We start from the raw sequence: 24386 nt of genomic DNA, 5'->3' as shown, positions 1-24386 counted from the left end.
CCTGGCTGCTTCTGTCTCCGGGGATTTAGTTCCACACTGGCCGGTGAAAACTATGAACCTCTCTCTGGTTTGCAGTTGGGGGTTGTTTGTTTTCTTTCTTCTTTTCCTTTCTTTTCCTTTCTTTCTTCTTCTTCTTCTTCTTCTTCTTCTTTTTTTTTTTTTTTCCTCTCCGCCTTGGCAGTTGTTTCCAGCAGGAAAACCTGCAGAGACGCAACCGCGTCCTGTCACCTCTTTTGACGCCACGTGATTTTGCCTCTAGCGAGCTGATTCTATTGCAGAGTTTGTGCAGAGGGAATGGGGAATTCTTATTTGGAGATGGATTTTGGTTGCATTAAAAAGATTCTTTAATTTGTATAGAAGTCTGCCGGTGCTGGAATTTGGGACACGAGGGATTCAAGTTATATTCCTGGCAGATCTTTGCTGAGCTTGATGACTTTGCTGCAGTGAAACTTCAGGAAGAAATCCAGGTAGCGTGTAGGGTTATAGATTTGTTGGTTTAATTTTCAGCAACACCTAAAAGTCATAGTAATGAATAAGATACTGAAATCAAGTTGATTCCAGCCGTTTTCAGCGTCTCTATATGCAGTTTTTGATTGCAAGAAAAAAGAGGCTTTTTCAATAAGAGAATTCTGGAAAAGAGCAGCTTAAAATTCTGTTTGTAATAGGCAACAGAAATGTAAAGGAACATTTCATAAATTGTTTTTATAAATTAATAGAGTATAGCCCCTGGCCCCACTTCTGGCAATTAATATATTGGTACTTTCTGCCCAATTATGTACTCCTGAACATTAATTTTCAATACTTTAACTAAAATCATTATTGCAGATGTCAATGCATGTAACAGTAATCAATACATCCCTGGCAATAAGCAGTGTCATAGTTTAGAGTATGTTCCAGAGTTATCTAACTGGTACAGAATATAGAATGACCTTGCCAAATTCAGGTTTCTCTCTTTACTGTTTAATGCTTCAGCTAATTTTAGATCATTCGAAATTTACTGGGACCCCTAAGGTTTTTACTTTTGCATAAATTATCACTATAAATAAAAGTTGAATAAAGGCTATTAATCACAGTGATCATTTTCAGATTATACTAAGAAACATCTTTGTAAGGTTGCACCCAATAAATATCCTTTTTTATAATCGATTGTGACCATGGAAACTATCACTTTGCTAATATAGAAAAAAGTTGCCAACTGAGCGTAATTTGGTAACCACAGTAACAGTCAGCCCTGGAGTACTCTAAATGTGTTCTCTGTTTCCTAGCCTTTTAAATATAAAGATGGGTAAAATTGGCCAGAGAGAGACTTCTCAAAATTAATAAATGTAATAATCACTGAGAAATCGGAGGGAAAAGTAAACTTTCACATATGAACCTTAAGAACTAGTGTTACAGCACCTCCGGACAACAAACTAATTACAAATCTGGGGTCAGAGGTTAATTTAGTAATATTAATAACAATAACCCACACCATTGTTTAAGGGCGTGGCTAGTAACGACTCCTCTGTTTAGGTGGGCTAACCCTTCATACAGCTGGGAGAGTCCCTGTTAGGGCGAAAGGAACTTCTGGTTTTTATTTTCACGTGTGCAACCCCAAGAGCATAAAATACTCCCTTCCCCACCCCTCTTGCCAATGTCCTTTTTGACAGCTTGGTGAGTCCTTTCTAGCACGATAGAGATACATTAGCATCTCTAGCTGATACACACCGAACAACGTTGGCCCGGGTGAACAAAGCAAGTAAGAGGAGTACGAGCCAAGTGCCACTTGTCATTCCGTACTGAATGGAACGACGAGTTGTGACATCAGCAGAAAAAAATGTCCCCTAGACTGACATAAAGGAGCCAGGGTCTGATCTCAGCTACACCGGAGTTACTCAAATGATTTCAACAGAGTTACTCCGAATTTACATGGGTGTAAAGGAGACCAGACTTTGGCTGGCCATCCCAGACGGCGATGTCTGCAGAGCACACCAATTTTTAACTGGCTGGGGACTGAAATCAGGTGCCCGAGTTTACAGCTGTGTGGAGTTGCTTGGAACAAAGCGCTCTGGCCTCCAGGCGTCTTCCCTCTCCAGCAGCAACGCGGCTCCTAACTAACAGCTCGGAGAGAGCGGGCGGCATCAACATAAAGCCTGCGGGCAGCGCCCCCTCCCTAGCGCTGGGGCTGGGCACGTGCTGCCCCGCGGGGCTCCGTGCCTGGGTTTCCTTGTAGCAAGCCCGGCTGCGGGTGTGCCGCGCTCACTCCGGTGCGAGCGCTGAGCGTGTGCGCCTCTCTCTGCCCCCCCCCCGCCCCCCTTCTCCGTGCTGCTCTTTCCCCAGCTCCCAGGAAGGAGGATGCCCCGGCTGCCGGCCGCCAGCGAGGCTCCCCGGCGCTAGCAAGCAGCGATGAACCAGCCGCCTGCCGGGGGCGCTGCGGCTGCTTCCGAGCCTCGCCAGCATCCGGAGGGCAGCAGCAGAAAGCAGCAGCAGCAGCAGCAGCGAGCGTCCTCTCCGGCGGGCCCCCGGGACAGCCGCCCCGCCGCCGCCGCCGCCCCCCCGCGAGCCGCCGCCGCCGCCTCCAAAGGCAGCGGGGCGCGGCCGCCGCCGGGGCAGAGAGGCGGCCGGGGCCGGGCGGACAGGCCGCCGCCCGCGCTGCTGCGGGGCGCGGCGCTGCCGGGAGCTGTCCAGCCGGCGGCTGGTGCTGAAGCGCAGCCGCACGCGGCGGGGGCCGCCGCAGCCTCCCGGGCGCCGGCGCCGCCGCCCCCCGCCACGGAGCCGGCCGGCGAGGAGCCGCCGCCCGCGGGAGGAGGAGGAGGAGGGGCAGGAGGAGCGGGCGAGCGGGAGGGGGCAGCCGCGCTGCAGCCGCCGCCCAGGAACTGGAGGGGCAAAGCGGGGCGGGCTCCGCAGCGGGGAGGCGGGGAGGCGGCCCCGGCTCCTCCATCTTCCTGTGGCGCAGGCAAGGGCCGGGCGGCGGGCGGCGGCGGGTGCTGGCGGGAGGGATGCCTGCAGACTGAGCTCATCCAGTTCCACCTACGGCGGGGGCTGGCGGCCGCGGCCCAGATGCAAACCAAGGGCGGCAACCCGGTCCCCGGCGGCGGCGGCGGCGGCGGCGGCGCCCCGGCCGAGGCGCCCCTGGCCTCCGCCCCCTCGCCCATGGCGGCGGCCGGGCTCGAGGGGCTGCAGCAGGGCGCTGGGGACGGCGGGAGACCGAGCCCGCCGCAGCAAGAGGAGCTGCAGGAGGAGATGGAGAGGCTGCGGGAGGAGAACGAGACCCTCAAGGTGAGTGGGGGATGGGAGAGAGTCCCCCCCCCCCTTTATTCCCCTAGGGAGGTGGAGAAGGATGGCTACAAGGGTGTGAACCCGGCCATGGGGTGGAAAGGGGCAATGCCTGGGTTCTCCATCCCCTGCCCCCAAGATGGGGGCCCAGCACATGGCATCCACCCCCGGCAGAGGTAGAGGGTGGGGCTGGGAAGATTCCTTTGGGGAGATTTCTGAGCTGAGCTGGAAAGGGGCAAGGCCTGTCACGCACACCCTTCCTGGGGAGTGATGGGGGGAGTAAAAGGGGGGAGAGCGGGTTAGCCAACCCCTTCTGCTGCTCCACATCTGTGGGTGGCCAGAATGCTGCACAGCAGATACAAAGCATCGTGGGCTAGATCTCTGCTTATTTCCTATTTCTTCTGCTAGCTCATGAGAGGGAGGATTTATAATAATATCGGGATAATACTATACAAGGGCAATAATGTGTTTTAGTTCATAGTATCTCTTTTACTGCCCTCTGTTTCTCCCATTTGTCTTATTTTTTAATGGGCATGGAGGGAGAAGACCTGTTTTCCAGCTCCATTTTAGCCACATTTCCCTATGTTTTATCTGTGTATCTCTGATATTTATTTTCTTGATCCATCCGTTTGTGTTCTCCTCCTGTGCCTGACTGGGTGTCAGAATGAGATAGATGAGTTGAGGACTGAGATGGATGAGATGAGGGACAGTTTCTTCGAGGAGGATGCTTGTCAGCTGCAGGAAATGCGTCATGAACTGGAGAGAGCCAACAAGAATTGCCGAATCCTACAGTACCGGCTCCGCAAGGCTGAGCGCAAGAGGCTCCGCTATGCACAGACTGGGGAGATTGATGGAGAGCTCCTGCGCAGCATGGAGCAGGATCTCAAGGTACAGAAGCACCTAGTCTCAATGTGTGGGTGGGTGGTTGAAGAAGGAGAGAACTGAGTGCTGAGACAAAATGGTGCTCCCATATCCTCTCTGACTCAGACATGCTGCTCCATATCAGTTTGAAGCACACATCTTCTCGACCATGCAAGAAGCACAGGGTATAGCAGGCCAGACTTACCCTTTGGTTTGGGGGGCAGAATTTTATGGGCCATGTTTTGGGCATCAGATTCATCTTTTATTCAGTCTTTACTCAAGTCAATTCTTGTTGAAGTCAGTGGGAGTCTGAGTAATTTCCCTGAGTGATTACACTCGGACCTTTTTAGGTCATTACAAACAAACAGCTTACACCCTATGGGCCAGCTTTTGTAACCCAACTGAATAGTCCCATTGACTCCAGTGGGACCATTATAGTATTTACTCAGGCTTCAGTGAGACTATTTGTATGAGTAAGTTATTCATAGGGTGAAATCATGCCTCCACTGAAGTAAATGGAAAAACTCCCATTGACTTCAGTGGGAGCCAGGATTTCAGCCATCGATCTTAAGGCCAGAAGGGACCATTACCATCATCTAATCTGACTTCCTGCATAATACAAGCCATAGAGTTTCACCAAGGGATTCTTGCCTCAAGTCCCTAACTTCTGGCTGAGCTACAGCAAATCTTTTAGAAAGAAAACCAATCACTTCAAATGATGGAGGATCCACTGGTTTCATAGGCAAGGTGTTCCAATGATTAATTGCCCTCATTGTTAAATATTCATTGGGCCAAATTTGTGCCTTATTTCTAGTCTGTTGTATTTTATTTCTAATCTGAATTTGTCTAGCTTTAGTTTCTATTCACCACATGCCTTTAACTGCTGAATTATATACCTCTACTGTTAGAAATCTTGTCACTGTACTTATCAACTCTGATTAAATCACCTATTAACTTTCTCTTTAATAAACTAAATACATGCTTTAATCACTGTAAAGCAGGTTTTCCAGAACTCAGATAATTCTTGTAGCTCTTTTCTGAATCCTTTTCAATGTGTCAACATCCTTTTAATAGTGTGGACACCGGAACCAGACACAGTTTTCCAATAGTGATCTTGGTAATTCCATATACAATGATAAAAACATATTATTTCTACTTCAACTTAATATTCTCCTGCGTATACATTCAAGGATCACAGTTGCTGTCTTAGCCACTGCATTGCACAGCAAGCTTATGTTCAGCTGATTATCCACCATGCCCCCGAAGTCCTGTTCTCAGTTACTTCTTTCTAAAATAAAGTTCCTCATCATACAAAGGTGACTTATAGTCTAGTTTCCTAGATATTTGATTTTTCCTTTAGCTATATTAAAATGCATGTTGGTCAAGTGAGCATAGCTTACCATGTGATCCAGATTGCTCCATAGAACTGACCTGCCCATATCATTATTTGCCATTCCACCAGTTTTTGTGTCATCTACGAACTTAACCAACAATTGATTTTATGCTTTCTTCAAGATGCGTGATAAATACATAAAATAGCACAGGGACAAAAACAGATCCCTGTTGGATCCCACTAGAAATGACCCCACTGGATGATGATTTTTAATCAGAATATCTTGCATGACTACATCAAAAACCTTACAGAGGTCTAAATACATTATGTCAATATAGGTACCGTACCTTTGTCAGCCAAATAGGTAATCTTATCAAAATAGGATATGAAATGCTATTCAGTCTCAGGGTTGCAGAATCTAGGCCATATATCTGAGTTTCCTGCTATGCCAGGGCTTGGAAGGAGGGTAACAGGTGCTACCTGTGGAATCCCTATGTTGGAGAACTACCCAACTGATCAACTAAGCACAAAAGGGGGGGAAAGGAGGTCAGGATCTAATCCTCTGATTTAATGTGATTTTCACCCTATCCTGCAGTCCCTTAGCCTAGGATCTGCTCGGAATTCAGCAAAGATGGTCCCCCTCCCCCGCCAAGGTGTGCGTGCGGGGTGTGTGTGTAAGAGGTGGGGCGTAGGGATAGGGAAGTCATTGAATGAATGCTGCAGCCTATTGTATCAGTACTTTACACACAGTTGTGTTTCCTGTCATGAAAGAGTGAGGCACTAGCTGCAACTCTTTTTTGATAAAATTCTTCTGCATTGCTTTCTATGCAATATTTTTTTCTTTAGAGGTCTGTGTATGGGTGTACATGAAATATAACAGAGTATTAAAAACATGCAATAAATATTGTATTGGCCATAAAAAGTGAGAACTCTGAGCTCAGACTTAAGTAATGCAAACACCAACGAAGGATTAACTGTGTCTTTAAATTTTAAAGAAACTAACACGTCACATACTTCAAAATGATTGTATCGAAGTCATCGTAGCTGTTGTTGTTTACCTAAATATTTGATATATGTTGTTATTACCATTTTAAAAGTGCCATAAAGTTATAATATAATGTTCTGAATGGCATAATTGTCATTTACATAAGTGAAAAAAGGGATTGGGTCCTGGTACATTTCCTTAAACCAGTAGGTGGCAAACTTTTTGGCCCGAGGGCCATATCGGGGTTGCGAAATGAAATGGAGGGCCCGGTAGGGAAGGCTGTGCCTCCCCAAACAGCCTGGCCCCTGTCCCCTATCCACCCCCTCCCACTTCCCGCCCCTGACTGCCCCCCTCAGAATCCCCGGCCCATCCAACCTCCCCTGGTCCTTGTCCCCTGACCGTCCCCTCCCGGGACCCCCCGCCCCTAACCACCCCCCCCCGGGATCCCACACCCTACCCAACCTCCCCAGGCCCTTGTCCCCTTACCGCCCCCTCCCGGGACCCCCCGCCCCAACCATCCCCCTGGAACCCCACACCCTATCCAACCCCCCCTTCTCCTTGTCCCCTGACTGCCCCCCCGGGACCCCTGTCCCTATCTGCCCCCGCCAGGACCCCACCCCCTGTCCAACCCCCCCACCCCCTGTCCCCCCCAGCCCCCCGGGACCCCACCCCCTATCCAACCCACCCCCATTCCCTGTCCCCCAAACCTCCGCCCCATCCAACCACCCCCTGTTCCCTGACTGCTCCCCAGGGCCTCCTGCCCGTTATCCAACCCACTCTCCCCTCCGCCCCCTTACCCTTACCATGCTGCTCAGAGTGGCAGGACAGGCTTATTTGAAAGCCTGGGAGGTGGGCGGACACAAGCCCCGTTGCCCGCATGGTGGTGTTGCTGCGGGGTGGGGGAGGCCAGGACACAGCACGGGGGGTGGGGTCGGGGGTGAGCCTCCCTGGCTGGGAGCTCAGGGGCCGGGCAGGACGGTCCCGCTGGCGAGATGTGGCCCATGGGCTGTAGTTTGCTCACCCCTGCCTTAAACCCTCCTCCTTGTGTCTATGCATTTCAAAATTGAAAACAAAAACCATGAATGCTTCTATGCACTTTAAAAACATACTGAATTTTAGTGTTAGACACAGGTGTCTGGTTACAAAATCTAAGGCTTATCTTATTTTAAAATTAAAATAATTAGCAATAATAAGGACCAGATTGTGACCAACCTTGCATGCCTAAACGGGGGGAGGAAGTGAGGAGCTGTCCCCTCGTTTGTGCTTCATATGGCTGGAAAGGGTAGATCTTGCTGTTAGTCAGTGCTTCCATGGACATTAACTGTCTGAAGGGGACATGGCAGGGTGCATTAGGAAAGGGAGCGGTCAGTGAAGGAGTTGGGTGGACTGTCAATGCAGCATTCGGTCCCTTTCAAGTACAGTTTCCAAGGATGGTGGAGTTACTGCTTCATTGTGCACACCCAGGAATCCAGAGATGGAGTATTTGTTTAGGGCCTAATCCAATTCCCACTGAAGTCAATGGAAAAAATCTTCTTTCCTAACTTTAATGAAAGTTAGGCTGAGTTCCTAGGTAGTCAGAATCCCACTGGTCGACTCTGGCTTCCGCACATCTCTTCCATGCCCCTTCTACTGAAAAAAGTCAGAAGTGATCATTCAGACGGTACTGCAGAAATACATACTTTTCATGTATTTAATGATTTATTTTTGCAAACACCCTTTCTTTTAGGTTGCAAAAGATGTCTCAGTAAGACTTCATCATGAGTTAGAAAATGTGGAAGAAAAACGAGCTACAACAGAAGATGAAAATGAAAAGCTAAGACAGCAGCTTATAGAAGTTGAGATTACTAAACAGGCTCTACAGAATGAACTGGAAAAAGTGAAGGAGGTTAGTGTTATTTACTGGTGATACTTCAAAATATGGGAACTGTTTTTAATCCAGCTGGAAGTTTTGAAATTACCATTGCTGAAATAACTAATATTCCATATATCCATTGCAGTTATGGGAGTTCTGAGGGTGCAGAACTTAAGGTGGCAAATGGTCAGGTTGAATAGCTTGATTATTAAGAAGTTGTAAACATATTGGAGAAATTAAATGGGCTGTTAATATCATTTCACAGACATACATAACCAAACTGTTGTCTTGTTTTTTTTCTGAAGCTGTGGGATTGTGGAGCTGTCAGAGCTAAGCTGTGGGGCTCTGAGACATTCTGCCTATGCAAGGCAGATGCATGAAGAATGCTATGGGGAGTTTTAGTGTAAATGTGCTGAATCGTGTCCTGCACACCTGCTTTTGTAAGCTGGAGTATGTGCTCCCACAGCAACTGCTGTCAGATCCTAGCAGGCATGCAGAGGAGCTAGGTCCTGGCCATGTTCCCATCCTAGCTACATTCCCTTAGAGTTTTGGAATGCTAATGAGTGCACTAGCTGTTCTTTCAGCCTAGTGCTCAATGAAATGTTAGGTCTGTATTGTACGTTACTGGTTCACATGTGCTAGGCTGAAGAAAATGCTCTTTATCCTCTTCCCCAGCCCCCAGGTTCAAGAGTATCCAGATTTTTCCTAAGAAAATAAACAGAAAAGTCTGCAACAGCAATACATAGCATAGCAGATTGAAAGGTAACAAAGCAAGCATTAACAAGAAAAAGTGTGTGGATTAAAAATGAATATTCCTAACAGATTTAAGGAATAACTCACCATTTCAGTATATCCATTCTGGCTGCCATTTTAGTGAGACTTCCCAACAGAAATTCCAGTTGCTAGTTTGATCTTGTTAGAGACTGAAGAAATGTATTTAAGTTGCTAAGAAAGGCAGGAGATTTTCAGCATTGTAGGGTAAGTTCTATTATTTTTAGAATTTGTTTTGTTTAATTTAACAATGGTTTCATGTACACAATACCTGTGTTCTCTTTGCAGGTGTTGATACTCACACTTGTCAATAGAGGATAAAGTGGTGTCCGTTGCCACACCCCCACAAACTTCCTTCCATTGCTTTTCCAGCTAGTAACTGGTTTGCCAAGAACATGAAAATCAGAGGCTGCTCCATCTTCCATGCTTGAGACTCTCTTCCTCCTTTGGTTTTCATAGAATCATAGAATATCAGGGTTGGAAGGGACCCCAGAAGGTCATCTAGTCCAACCCCCTGCTCAAAGCAGGACCAATTCCCAGTTAAATCATCCCAGCCAGGACTTTGTCAAGCCTGACCTTAAAAACCTCTAAGGAAGGAGATTCTACCACCTCCCTAGGTAACGCATTCCAGTGTTTCACCACCCTCTTAGTGAAAAAGTTTTTCCTAATATCCAATCTAAACCTCCCCCACTGCAACTTGAGACCATTACTCCTCGTTCTGTCATCTGCTACCATTGAGAACAGTCTAGAGCCATCCTCTTTGGAACCCCCTTTCAGGTAGTTGAAAGCAGCTATCAAATCCCCCCTCATTCTTCTCTTCTGCAGGCTAAACAATCCCAGCTCCCTCAGCCTCTCCTCATAAGTCATGTGTTCCAATCCCCTAATCATTTTTGTTGCCCTTCGCTGGACTCTCTCCAATTTGTCCACATCCTTCTTGTAGTGTGGGGCCCAAAACTGGACACAGTACTCCAGATGAGGCCTCACCAATGTCGAATAGAGGGGAACGATCACGTCCCTCGATCTGCTCGCTATGCCCCTACTTATACATCCCAAAATGCCATTGGCCTTCTTGGCAACAAGGGCACACTGCTGACTCATATCCAGCTTCTCGTCCACTGTCACCCCAGGTCCTTTTCCGCAGAACTGCTGCCTAGCCATTCGGTCCCTAGTCTGTAGCTGTGCATTGGGTTCTTCCGTCCTAAGTGCGGGACCCTGCACTTATCCTTATTTTGTTCTGGTCTTCACTGTAAAATACCACTGCTCTCAGCTGCCACACCCATCTGCTGTATGAGACTGTGGTGCTTCTCTAGTTACCTGTAGTACTTGTTGCTAGACTCAGCCTTGCTCCAAACCTTCCCCAGTTTCAGTCCATTCAGACTCCCTGGGTTGCTGTTCAGGGTTCAGTCCTACTTCTGATTCTTTTGCCCCAATCCAGTGCTGAAGGTTATGCCATGGTTAGCGTCTACCTCACAACCTGCTTCCTCTTGGTCTTCGAATTAAGATCAAATGTGGTGTCAGTTTAATATCTCATACGTCATCTATTAGGGATCTACATCTTGTACATATAGGGGAATGAACTTGATAATAGGCCTTTGTCATCATCAGCTTCTATGATCTCCTCCTGGATCTATTCTGTATACACTTCTATCCCATACCACTGAACCATGGATTTGCTCCTCATATCTTTCACTTCTCCCTGTATCTTGAGTATCTGTCACTTCCCTTCTCTGGTTCAGCAAGAAGGTTCCTTGGAACTCTAGGATGAAGGAGAAAGCCAAGATGGATTAGAGGTTGGTGATGTTCTCCTTGGTAATAGCTTCAGGAGGTCAGAGCTCACTGATGATACCTGTTATCACAGAATGGGGACACTGGGCCAGAGAGGAGAAATGGGGCACCCTTTGGAGACTGGGCACCAGAAATCAGGGCCCTGGGTACAGACACAGGTCATGAGAGGCAAAGTTGTATCTCTATACTGAGTTGGATTGGAGAGCTGCACCCTGAGGATGGGGTAGGTGAATATTATCAGGCTGGAGCAGAAAAGTCAGGAGAGAGACTTGTACCTCAATATCAGGCTGCTGATGCTCATCCATGTGGAGCAGGAACCTGGAGTAGAGGATGCTGACCTTGGCTAGGATTTTCAGCACAGGATTGGGGATAGAGAAGGGTGGTTGAGGAGAAGCACTTCAGACAGAGGAGAGGGATATTGAAGAAAAGTCTAATGTTATGCATGTTGCAAGCCTTTTGCCAGTTGGAAGAACAGTGGAGGAAGCTAGTACTGATTTCCTAAGTACTGATTTCCTGTCTTGTGTTGCTTGAAGTTGAAGTTCAGCATCTATGAAGAAACTATGGAAGTAAAGTTAACATGAAACCACCATTAGAACCACCCAAATAATTCTGAAGTAGAATAGAGTTTATCTACACCAGATTTCTATGTCTGCTGCCTCTCATACCTTCAGATGCTGATCTACATTTCTCGTGTCTTCAGTGATATCATCAGACTGCCACAATGGTGGCTTCCTATTTTCTTGTGAATTGGATCATAGAATCATAAAATATCAGGGTTGGAAGGGACCTCAGGAGGTCATCTAGTCCAACCCCCTGCTCAAAGCAGGACCAATCCCCAAATTTTGCCCCAGATCCCTAAATGGCCCCCTCAAAGGATTGAACTCACAGCCCTGGGTTTAGCAGGCCGAATTATTTCTCTTTGGAACTCTAGTTCCACAGTTACTCTTGATTTACAACAGAGTAACTGTGATCTGAATGTGTCTCAGTAATTTGAATATCTTTTATATTGCATGTCATCAAATTTGCTGGAAAAATGTGAAATTCTAAATTCATGTATTGGAAAAGTAATGAGCCTCTCTGTTCTTTAAAATGCATTGAAGTGTAACTTCTGTTGGGAGTTTGCTCTTTTTCTATGACAAACAGTGTGGAGATAGCAGAGATATGCCAAATGATACACAAGAAAGTGTGGAAACCTTTCATGCTATTTAGCATGCCTCAGCTCACCAAGCAGAGAGTGATCGGAGCCAAACATTTCATAGCAAAGATGCCACGCCTTTAAGGCTGCTATTAAAGAAGATGGGTTGGCCATATTGCAAGCAGGTGGCATTAAAGGTACATGGGTTGTGCAGAGATTGATCCAGATACTGGATACTTTTACACACATACAGACAAGCACATGTATGTGTGCACACACATACACTTACACACTTAGTATCAGATTCCTCTCTGCATTTGGAACTGTTGAAAATTGAAGGAACCATGGTGTGTTGCCTGATGAGTGGAAATTAATGTTGCTCATGACCACAACAGCTTGCAGTCAGTTTGACATCAGAATTTAGGGAGCTGTTTTGGGGTAGCATGTGATAGAACTGTGTTTTCCACTGACTGCTCTCACCTGCAGTCCAATAATGCCCTATTTAATGCACCCTGCAGATTCTTTGCTTAGCAACCTTACCACTGCATATCTCCAGATGGAAGCAGGCCAGTTAAGCTGCAGTGCACAATGCAGATTTTTCATGTGCACGGTGGGGCTTCAGCCTTTCTTTGTAGCAAATTACTACTAATTGATTATATCTGTGCCCCATTATTAATAATTATCATTAATAGTAACATTTTTATTGCAGGGAGCATAAGATGGTAGATATACAGGTTCTGTAATTCATTTGGGTTCTCTAGCATATTTATTAGATTTTTTAAGAATTCTGTTCATTAGATATGCAACTTAATATTAAATATATATTAGAGGTAGAGCAGTTATCTAGGTCAGCAAATATAATACTATTTAAAGCTGACAAAGGCATAATAATAATGAGGAATTAATTACTGAGGGCTACATTTTGTGTAGTCTTTATCTAATTTCTCAGAGGTGTAGTAGATAGTAAGGATTCCCCCATCTTGTACATCCATATTAGTGCCAAATTCAATTGCAGCCAGGCACCTGGCTGTATAGGTGCTCTGCCCTAGATGCTTCCTGTTGGGAGAAATAGAGTAGGTATGGAGTAGGCTGGTGGCTGGGGGAGAATGCTAAACCCCATAAATGGGTTTCAGAAATCCCTTCTCCAGTGCAAAAGTGAAGCCCTGGGAGGCATTGTGCCTTTCTGAGAAGGAGTGGTCCACCTGTGGATGATCTTTTATTATGCACTGCATGAAAACAGAGTCTAAAACAGGCCATGTAGTTTAGTGAGTAGGGCACTGGACTGGGAGTCAGGAAAGCAGGCTTCTCTTCCTGGCTTCGACACTGACCTTCTGGGTAAGGTTAGGCAAGTCACTTCACCTCTTTGTTTTCCCTCCAACCCTTGGTCTATTTAGGTGACAAAGTCTTTGGGATGGAGATTATTTCTTACTATGTGTTTGTACAGTGCCTAATACAATAGGGCCCTGGTCTCAGCTGAAACCTTTAGATGCTAACGTAATAGAAATAGTATTAAATTAGCCCATGATATTTAGCACTTCATATGTCTGAATATGTTAATTCATGTAAATATTAACTTATTAATGGAAATAATTATGGGTGAAATGGGATTACTCCATTCACATATTTGTACTATCTGTGTTTCTGGTAATGATGTCTGTAGTTACAGTTGCTTAACATTTCCGGTTATAAGATCTTGTTTTCAGTTGCTTATAGTTGTGTCCAACTTTAATGGCTAGTGCTGACATTTTCCACACTGAGGGTCTTAATCAGGCTGAATGTTGTTATTAAAAATTTCATGAAAATGGTTCATCTGTTTCTAAGAATGAAATTAAGGAAAAATATATTTTGCTATGTTAAAAAAAATGTCCTACAACTGTTTAATTGACAAGGTCTAGTGCCTCCCTGCTTTGGAACAAGTACTTGAAATATGGCTGGGGATGTGCCTTTGCCGTCCCCTTGGAAATACATCCAAATTTGGCCGAGGTATAGGCCACTGAAAAATTTCAGCTCACACATGCTCATTAAAGATTTGTTAGACTTTGGCAACTAAATTCTCAGATGTTTCTATTCACAGTGAGTATGAATCCAATCCCTCACAGATCCTCTGTGTCAACCGGATTGTGCATACGTCATCCCTATAGAGTGACTGAATGTGGTCCAGCCCAGGGTTCTAGGGCTGAGCAGAACTTTCCCTGCAATTATTCCTCTTGGCTGCTGGGGCTACTGTGGCACCAGAACTGGGAACAGAGAGAGATTGTCTCTACTGTGCTTTCAGTGTCTCTTCCCCCCCCAGCCTGCCAGTGTGGAGGAGAAGATGGAACAGCCTGACTTGAATGCAGAGAGGTGAGGAGCTTGGAAAGGTGGGGACTGAGACAGGGAAATGGTGAGGCGGATTCAGACAGGAACAGGCTGATCCAGTTCTAGTCTCCATGCCCAGCAGCCCTAGTCTCCCCTTTGGCATTCTGCATCTGAGTCCCATCCCCCTCCCCCTAGTCTCTCCCCAGTCACACCCAATCTCCTTGACAGACAGTATCTGTCTCCCTCCACAACTCCTTGTCCACAGTCTCCTTGCCCAATCAGTTCCAGATATCTGCTCGTGACTCCTCATCTGATCTACATCTCTCCTGTCTCCCAGTCCCCAGTTGTCTTCCTCTGCCCCTGTTCCTCTCAGTCCTTGTTCTGCTTCCCCTGCTGGGCTGGCTCCAAGTCTCCCTCCCTGGACTCCTCATCCAGTCTGTCTCCCTGGCTTCTTGTCCCAGTCTCCACCCTCCTTGCCTCTTTGGAACCGGTTCCTTTGTCCAGCCAGTCGCAGTTCTACCCCTGCACCTGGGGTCTTTGTCAGATTCACCTCCCTTGCTCCCATTTCCTCCTCCTGGTCCCTAGTCTCAGGCTCCCCCGTTCCCTGCAGCTCCTAGTCTGAACTCAGTGTTTTCCGCCCCCCCAGCTAGCTCCCAGTCTCCTCTGCTCCCTATTTATTTCACTAACACCCAATCCCAGCTTCCCCTTCCCTCAGTGCACAGTCTCCTTGCTTAGTCAATATCAGTCTCCCCGTCTGTCTCCCAACCTCCCCTGTCATGGGTTCCAGTCCCAGGCTCCTTGCCCAACATGTCCCAGTGTCCATCGTGGCTCCCAGTCCCTATCCTTCTTCCAAATCCCTGTCACAGTTTCTTTTCCCTGACTTTGCCACCAAGTTCCAGTCTCACTAGGCTCCTTTTCCCAGTCTACTCCCTTCCCTCCTACCCACTCCAGCTCTCGTTCCCTCTGCATTCAAGTCAGGTGGCTTTTTCCCCCTGCTGTCTGTGTGCCAACAGGCAAGAGTCACTGAGAGCACAGGGGAGAAATGTTCCCTGTTCTCAGTTCCAGTGCCCAGCTTTGATCTGGCCCAGGCTTTGTCCCTGTAACCATGCTGTGGGGATGGCTTGTGTACAAGCTGGTCAGCATTAGGAGCTATGAGGGGATGCTCAGCACACATGGAATCTTCAGAGATTTTAGGTTTCAGAGTAGCAGCCGTGTTAGTTTGTTTTTGCAAAAAGAAAAGGAGGACTTGTGGCACCTTAGAGACTAACCAATTTATTTGAGCAAAGCTTTCGTGAGCTACAGCTACAGCTCACTTCATCGGATGCATCCTTGCAATATTTCAAATCATTGCTCCCAAGCATAAGTTCATGGAGGATAGGTCTATCAGTGGCTATTAGCCAGGATGGACAGGGATGGTGTCCCAAGCCTCTGTTTGCCAGAAGCTGGGAATGAGCGACAGGGAATGGATCACTTGATGATTACGTGTTCTGTTCGTTCTCTCTGGGGTACCTGGCACTGGCCACTGTTGGAAGACAGGATACTGGGCTAGATGGACCTTTGGTCTGACCCAGTATAGCCGTTCTTATGAGTGTGCTGGACCTTCTCAAAGAAAAGGTTGCCAGAATTCTTTTATATTGGCAAAACAATGTATTTTTCCTAGCCTCATTATCAGAAATGGCTGAGCCATTTCGGCTGAAACTTTCAAAAAAAAAAAAAATCAGCCTAAAGCACACCACACAGCATGGAAAACTTCAGCATAAACAGTTTGGTTAGCAAAGATATAAGCAACTGAAAACATCAGGCCTCTTGTGACCATGCAGTGGCCAGTGTAATTGGTGGAGTGCAGGACTTATGAGAGGGGGGAGAAAAGAGGACAATTGTATTAGGGCCCTGAGCTCAGGGGGGCCCCTAACACATCTCTAAATGGGGTGAAATGGGAGTAGGTCCCCAGCAAACAATTTTTTCTCAATGGGCCTGGGTGGAGCTGATGTGGAGAATTTTGTAATCTGCTCTGTGGTTACATTCATTTTATTTTGTTTTAGAACTGTACTTCTCACAGTTGTCTTTGGGAATACAGTCAATTTTTATAAGCTGACCAGTTTATGTGGGGATATGTTTAATTGTGTAAATGCTAACAGCTTTAGGTCTGGTTTTGCCACCTTTGCTCATACTGAGTAGTATTTTTAACACTGCAGTTAGTTCCCTTGAAATGAACAGGAGTATGTGCATAGTAAGGTACTGTTTAATGTGAGTCAAGATGGCAGACTTGAACCAATAGTAAACACCTGTTAACTAAATACAACAGACCACACCCCAAACAATAAACATTATGGGTTAGATGATCCCCTTGTTTGGCCTACCTGGATTTTGGGTCTAAGTCTTTTGGGGAGTGCTGCCTCCACTCTCTAGCTAAAAGAACAAGAGTACTTGTGGCACCTTAGAGACTAACGAATTTATTAGAGCATAAGCTTTCATAAGCATACAGCCCACTTCATCAGATGCATAGAATGGAACATATAGTAAGATATATATATATACAGATAAGTTTGAAGTTACCATACAAACTGTGAGAGGCTAATTAATTAAGATGAGCTATTATCAGCAGGAGAAAAAAACTTTTGGAGTGATAATCAAGATGGCCCATTTAGACAGTTGACAAGAAGGTGTGAGGATACTTAACTTAAGGAAATAGATTCAATATGTGTAATGACCCAGCCACTCCCAGTCTCTGTTCAAACCCAAGTTAATGGTATCTAGTTTGCATATTAATTCAAGCTCGGCAGTTTCTCATTGGAGTCTGTTTTTGAAGCTTTTCTGTTGCAAAATTGCCACCCTTAAATCTTTTACTGAGTGGCCAGAGAGGTTGAAGTGTTCTACCCGTTTTTGAATGTTATGATTCCTGACGTCAGATTTGTGTCCATTTATTCTTTTGTGTAGAGACTGTCCAGTTTGGCCAATGTACATGGCACAGGGGCATTGCTGGCACATGATGGCATGTATATTACATTGGTAGATGTGCAGGTGTACGAGCCCCTGATGGCATGGCTAATGTGATTAGGTCCTATGATGGTGTCACTTGAATAAATATGTGGACAGAATTGGCATTGGGCTTTGTTGCAAGGATAGGTTCCTGGGTTAGTGTTTTTGTTGTTTGGTGTGTGGTTGCTGGTGAGTATTTGCTTCAGGTTGGGAGGCTGTCTGTAAGCGAGGACTGGGCTGTTTGTAAGTGAGGACTAGTCTGTCTCCCAAGATCTGTGAGAGTGAGGGATCATTTTTCAGGATAGGTTGTAAATCTTTGATGGTGCACTGGAGAGGTTTTAGTTGGGAGCTGAAGGTGATGGCTAGTGGCATTCTGTTATTTTCTTTGTTGGGCCTGTCATGTAGTAGATGACTTCTGGGTACTCTTCTGGCTCTGTCAATCTGTTTTTTCACTTCAGCAGGTGGGTATTGTAGTTGTAAGAATGCTTGATAGAGATCTTGTAGGTGTTTGTCTCTGTCTGAGGGGTTGGAGCAAATGCAGTTGTATCGTAGAGCTTGGCTGTAGACAGTGGATCATGTGGTGTGTCGTGGAGGGAAGCTGGAGGCATGTAGGTAACTATAGTGGTCAGTAGGTTTCCGGTATAGGGTGGTGTTTATGTGCCCATCGCTTATTAGCACAGTAGTGTCCAGGAAGTGGATCTCTTGTGTGGAATGGTCTAGGCTGAGGTTGATGGTGGGATGGAAATTGTTGAAATCATAGTGGAATAATTCCTCAAGGGCTTCTTTTCCATGGGTCGAGATGATGAAGATGTCATCAATGTAGCGCAAGTAGAGTAAGGGTGTTAGGGGACGAGAGCTGAGGAAGTGTTGTTCTAAGTCAGCCATAAAAATGTTGACATACTGTGGGGCCATGCGGGTACCCATAGCAGTGCCGCTGATTTGAAGGTATATATTGTCTTCAAATGTGAAGTAGTTATGGGTGAGGACAAAGTCACAAAGTTCAGCCACCAGGTTTGCTGTGACTTTATCGGGGATACTGTTCCTGACGGCTTGTAGTCCATCTTTGTGTGGAATGTTGGTGTAGAGGGCTTCTCCATCCATAGTGGCCAGGAGGGTGTTTTCTGGAAGATCACCGATGGGTTGTAGTTTCCTCAGGAAGTATGTGGTGTCTCAAAGATAGCTGGGAGTGCTCTAGCTGTTTACTACCCTGCAAGCAGGTGGGCAGGGAAGGGGAAAAGAGGGGTAGGAAATGGATGTGGCCTTAGCCCTGCTCCTCTACTCACTAGCTAGAGTAGTTGGCCAGGCCCATTTTGGAAGACGTAAGCTGCACCCTTTCTGGAGTTCTAATAACTTACTTGTTCCTGGCACAAGATGGCAGCAGGGGAGGATTTGTGATTCTTTCAATCACAGTTTCTTCCTGGGTCTGCTCCAGGGACAGAGGGCTCAGTCTATCTCTATAGCAAAACATCTACCAATGATATCCCTACCTAGAGGATTTCAGTTATCAGAGTTCTCAGTCTGTTGCCTTTCGTGAAAGCTTAATTAAAAATCATAATTAAGATATTTTATTTCCAAAAGGTTTGAGAAGCAAAATTAAATCCAGGATTTATTTAGCAAAATATTTCCAAAATACTCCCCAAACCTGGTGTTCTGTAAGCACTGTATATACAGACTGACAGACCACCCCCCAACCCCCACTGAAGTCCCATATGTTCAGGGCTTACATGACTGGCTTCCCAAATATTTTTCTTTTAAAACAAATGCTGAATATGGATGTTGCTCCAAGTCTGTGGGTGTGATTCTGACACCCTTGGTCACTGTAACTAATACCTTACTCTGTGAATATTCCCAATGATTTCACTGGGATCTAGGTTATCAGAATTTGGCTCCATGTAGGTGCTTTAAAGATAAGGAAACTGTGGTGTTGAAAAACAAGGTAATCTCCACAACAAAATATATTGTAGCTGTTCCCTTTAAGTCTTTTGAAAAGGGTGTTAATGATGTGTCACAAGCAGAAAAAAAAAAAGTTTGAGAAGTATATACCAGTGTGATGCAAACTGAGTTTATCGAAGAGGAAACTGAACAGCCTGATGGCCATTGAAAATATGGGCTCCAAACCACTTATAAAATAGTACTGGAATATTTTTTTCAGGCTCAAAATATGCCTTCCTACAAGGAGATTTTCATCAGAAAAAAGTCTTAACAGGACCTTTTCAGGGTGACAGTGCCTCCCAAGTGCTGCTTGGTGTACCGTCATCAAATTGTCCCCAAGTTTACAAGGAATTTATATTAGCAGTTTTGCCTGTTTATCAGAAAATAATACAAATTGGCAAATATAATGAAGATAATATAAGTATGATACCTTTAAAACTGAGGGAAATGGTATACTTTAAAAGTAATTCTGTCATCACCTATGATCACCAGAATAAAATTGCCCCAGTGCATTGCCTTATTAAAAGCTGCTAGCTGTTTGAACTTGAAGACATAGTAATACTGTAGTGGCTTTGACTTTCTTTCCTTCCTAATGCCAGCATAATGTTGTTCTGAGTTTCTTTTTTTCTTTACTTGATATGGGCAGCCCCAACTTTCCATGTGTGGTGGTGGTGATGGTGATGATTGATTGATTGATTGATTGATTGATTTACTTTATGATAGTGCAGAGAAGTCCCAGCTGAGTTCAGGGCCTCTTTATATTAGGCAATGTACAAAAGAAAGAGACAATACCTGTCCCACAGAGCTTACAATCAAAATAGATAAAACAGACAAAGAGTGAAAAAAGGAAGTATTATTATCCCCATTTTACAGATGGGGAACTGAGGCACAGAGAGAGTAAGTGATTTGCACAGAGTCACTGTGAAAATATGTAGCAAAACAAGGCACTGAACACATATGTCCTGCATCCCAATTCAGTTCATTAAGCATAAGAGCAACTTGCCTTTGAACCACTGTTCTCATCACTAGAGTTCTGATGTCCACGAGAATAATTGACTCAGTGATGAATTTTATTGACCCAAGTGAGGTGGCAGAGGAGTAAATCTAATCCATTTCCTTTGTGCAGGAGTAGGGTCAGCAAAACTGGTATACACAGCTGTTTATATGGGTCATGAATGGTGCAGTGGTCTTTAGTGCAGCTGGACCCTGAGTATTGAGGACTTCAAAGATTAAGACAAGGGGCTTTGAAATGACCCCTGAAGTTAAGTGGGAGCCAGTGAAGGATGAGGAGCATTGGTGTCATGTGTTTTCAGTAGTTTTTCCTACTAAAGAGCTGGTCTTCTGTTTTCAGCACAAGTTGGAGCTGTCATGTTGCCACTACCTTTAGGTCCAGGTACTGTGAGTCACAGTAGTCAAGTGTGGAGGCAATGAATGCATGCATTCATCTCTGTTGGTAGGGCCTCCTCTTAAAGGAAGGATATGATTTCCTAGAAATCTGGAGGAAAAAGAGAATAATTTATACTATGGTTGCCACTTGAATATCCAGTAGTGATATCCAGTATTAGTGATGACTCCATTAAGGCCCCGAGGCACTGTACTAGCCCAGCAAACAGAGGAAAATATATCTAGCTCCTTAAAGTGTATCCCCGTTCCCACCAGCATCACTGCAGTCTTGCTTGGCTTCAGTTTGAACCAACTACCATGTGATAATCTCTTTTAGGCTTTGTGATAGCTTGTGACAGTGCTGAGCACATCTCCCCATAAGGAGCTATAGAGCTATATAGGAGTCTCAGTTGCCCTTCTTGGATCCATTGGGGATCAGTTTTCAAACTTTCACTCCAGTTCCATATATGGGCACTCATATTTTAGTCTTCTAGTTGCCAACTTGACTGTTCAAATGAGAAATTTGGTGGTTTAACTTAAAAGCCAAGGTCAGAAAATGGGGCTACCCAGTTTAGCTAGTTCTACATCAGTTGTGTTACCTTTCTCATAGCTCATCATCTGAGTTGAGTGATTTTTTTCTCTGCTTAACTCTCCTCAGATAATATGACCTGAATTTTTTATCTCATCCCTGTTATCACTGTCATTTTTTTGTCATATTGATTGATTCAGTTTATTACATACCTTTGTAGCCATTCTCTATGGGATTACATAGTACCATCTCAAAGAACATTTCTTTGGCACGTTTCTATAGAACTGGTCTAGATCCTCAAAGAAACAACACAGAGAGGGCCAGATCCATCTTCTTCCCCATATGACACAAAGGGGCAGAGGGCTACTGTAAGAAGGTAGCCAGGGATTCCCTTGACATAAAGGGGAATCTCTGGGTGTCATACATTACACCATGGCTCCTCCCCACCAACCCCAAGCACAGTGGTGTGTTGAGGGCCTGATGATAGAGTGATCAGCTGTCCTGATTTTATAGGAACAGTCCCAATATTTGGGGCTTTGTTTTATATAGGCACCTATTACCGCCCACACCCTGTCCCGATTTTTCACACTTGCTGTCTGGTCATTCTATCTGACGGGGGCATAATAGAAGTGGAGACAGAGCATTTACCTTGCCTATTTAGACTGTAAACTCTTCACAAAGGCACCTTCTTTTTGTCATATGTCTGTATAGTGTGGGAACTCTAGGCACTACTACAGTATAAATAATATTAGTAATAATCATCCAGTGATTCTGAGCCAATGGAGCAGGCCCTGTATGGATTCCAGGGCACTCACTGGAGGATTATAGTTTCTTTAAAAATGTTTTGGTAATCTGAAAAAGCTAAATTTGCACCAGTGTAATTTAATTTTTTTTTCAAATTATCAAAAATTGCTCATCAACACAAAGACATTGTTTTACAGAATGAGTACACATTTCAAAATAGACTTTGTTTTACTGAAAATCTCTTCAAGGCCATGAAAAATAATAGTTAAAAACTGTTTACCCCTCAACGCGCTGTGATCAGCTCACTCCCTCAATGCCTCCTGCCCCCTGAAGAAAAGCCTGGGAAAATAGATAGGGTTTGCAACCTGCTGCTGACAGTTGAAAAACTCAAGCTCTGTCAGATCAAAGGAAGAGTTGTCATGGCTTTCATGTAATTTATTATATCCATGGCCACTGCTGTCTTTAGGACTTCTTTCTCCTGGTCTCAAGTTTAACTCTTCAGTGAAAGCATATTGCTAGGCCAGATTCTCCAGTGCTGCTAGTAAGCATAGAATGGCACAGAACAAGGGGCTAATTAACGAGGTGGCTCAGGTCGCAAATAAGAAGCCTTGAAGCTCCCTTTGTTTTGCACATGGAATTTGTCACTGTAGTTTTCCTGACTGGGGTTTGGGAGCGTCAAAGCTACCAGCATTCCTAGTTGTATTCCTGCAAAGCACCACAATGCTAGGTTGCTTGCCATTGCCCCATGCTGGAAAATAGAATATACTGTTATAGAGGTAAGCTTTGTCCTGTGTTTCAGCAGTATCCTGCTAACAGTGCCAGGAATAAGAAGCATATTGCAATACAGATGTGTGCTGTGAGGCATGTCTTGGTCCTTCTGGGATTATGTCTGTGCAATTTCAAATGCAAAATCAGGTGAAGGAAAATGGCAGGACCTCATTCTGTAATGCAGATGAGCAGTAGGCAGCTAATCCAAGTTCTGACCATTCCTATATAAAGGAATTATGATGTTAACTGTATAACGGATCAACAACTTGCTCATTTGTAACTTCCTCAAAATGACCCTTTTTAAGGTTGCTAACCTCCATTAGTAAGTTACACAATGATTGCAAAATGAGGTAAGCTGATTGAACCTAACATAGCTGTACATACTCGTTCTCAATAAGCTATAGCCAAATGACACAGAACTCTAGTGACCTATGGTGGAAGGTGCTAATCTAGCAAGGGTCTCTGCCTTTATGATCACAGTTTGAGTCTTTGGCTGGTGCAGAAATCGTAGTCCTTTCTTTTGTAGTTGCTGAAAAAAAAATCTCCCTTTCAAAGGTGAGTTAACACAGTTTATAGATTCTATTGCACACAACTGATAATGGAATTTGCATTCATTTCCAATGCACTCAATAAAAACAAGAGTTTGTGAAGTATGATAAGGACATTGGTTATAATATTGGGGCTCTTTAGTTGGGATGTACTCTGTGGTCCACAACGTCAATGACGCATTTTGCACCTGTCAGAGAATAGGCCTCTGTTCTGGAGGGGGAGAAGGTTATATCTGTTAGACAGAGATACTGCAGAGGCCATTGTGGACACATTATCCAAGCCAACCTTCATCACAGCCAACATGTAGAGGCGGGTAGAAGTTGGTACCATTCTACCATTATGCCATTTTTCCTAATGCACTGAGCTTTTTGTAATGTGATCTGCAACCACAGTAACTTTTTTGTGTGAAGTAGCTATTTATATGTGAATATGTGCTAAGAATTAAAAGTCAGCTGAAGCAAATATCTTATATGTAGGCTGACTGACCTTTCTTTCTTTCTTTCTTTCTTTCTTTCTTTCTTTCTTTCTTTCTTTCTTTCTTTCTTTCTTTCTTTCTTTCTTTCTTTCTTTCTTGAGGTGCAAGAGAGAATGGATAATACATGTGTCAATGGTGAATACTGCAAGCAAAACAGCTTCTCTGTAGTGTAATATTGCATATAAGTAATTATACAGAATTGTGCATACATCTCTGTAGTGATTCTGCATTCATTACTAGCATGATACCTATACTTTCTAAGCAATTCGCCATTCACTTCTGATTTTATTTGTAAACTGACTGCAGAACTACATGGACAGGGCACTTTTCTTCTTTTAAGGCATTGTGACTGAGTATATGCAGTTGAATTATGTATTTGTAGTGTATGTCATTGAACATTACATAGAGCCACTGGGGGTATGTGTACCCAGCAAAGAAAAACCCGTGGCTTGCCAGTGCCAGCTAACTTGTGCTCACAGGGATCAGGCTGTGTGATTGTTTCATTGCTGTGTAGAACTTTGGGGTGGAGCCGGAACTCTGGGATCCTCCCATCCTGCAGAATGCCAGGCTCCAGCCCAAGCCCAGAAGTCTACACAACGATGAAACAACCCTGCAGCCGAAGCCCCGTGAGCCTGAGTCAGCTGGCAAGGGCCAGACGTGGATTTTTCTTTGCTGTGTAGAAATACATCATGGGAAGTACAGCACAGCTGTGGTGTATGCAGTACTTTCACTATGCTCAGTGATTGGTCAGA

At 45.0% G+C, this 24386-nt stretch overlaps 1 protein-coding gene across 7 annotated transcripts in view; it reads left to right on the top strand.

Annotated features, from left to right (window-relative positions):
* Window positions 1-2334: 2334 nt before the first annotated feature.
* The window catches only part of MTCL3 (MTCL family member 3), a 58451-nt gene continuing 36399 nt past the window's right edge, over window positions 2335-24386 (top strand). For all 7 annotated transcript variants that reach the window (XM_073337253.2, XM_073337252.2, XM_073337254.2 and 4 more), the window contains exons 1-3: window positions 2335-3258; window positions 3919-4143; window positions 8161-8319. In XM_073337253.2, the coding sequence (XP_073193354.2) occupies window positions 2386-3258; window positions 3919-4143; window positions 8161-8319 (1257 nt within the window). In that variant the 5' untranslated portion in view covers window positions 2335-2385. The remainder of the gene's footprint in view (window positions 3259-3918; window positions 4144-8160; window positions 8320-24386) is intronic.

The sequence above is a fragment of the Lepidochelys kempii genome, chromosome 3 (assembly GCF_965140285.1).
Source record: "Lepidochelys kempii isolate rLepKem1 chromosome 3, rLepKem1.hap1, whole genome shotgun sequence".
Taxonomy (NCBI): Eukaryota; Metazoa; Chordata; order Testudines; family Cheloniidae; genus Lepidochelys; species Lepidochelys kempii.
The sequence above is the reverse complement of the archived record's forward strand: the minus strand, read 5'-3'. Positions and strand labels throughout refer to the sequence as shown.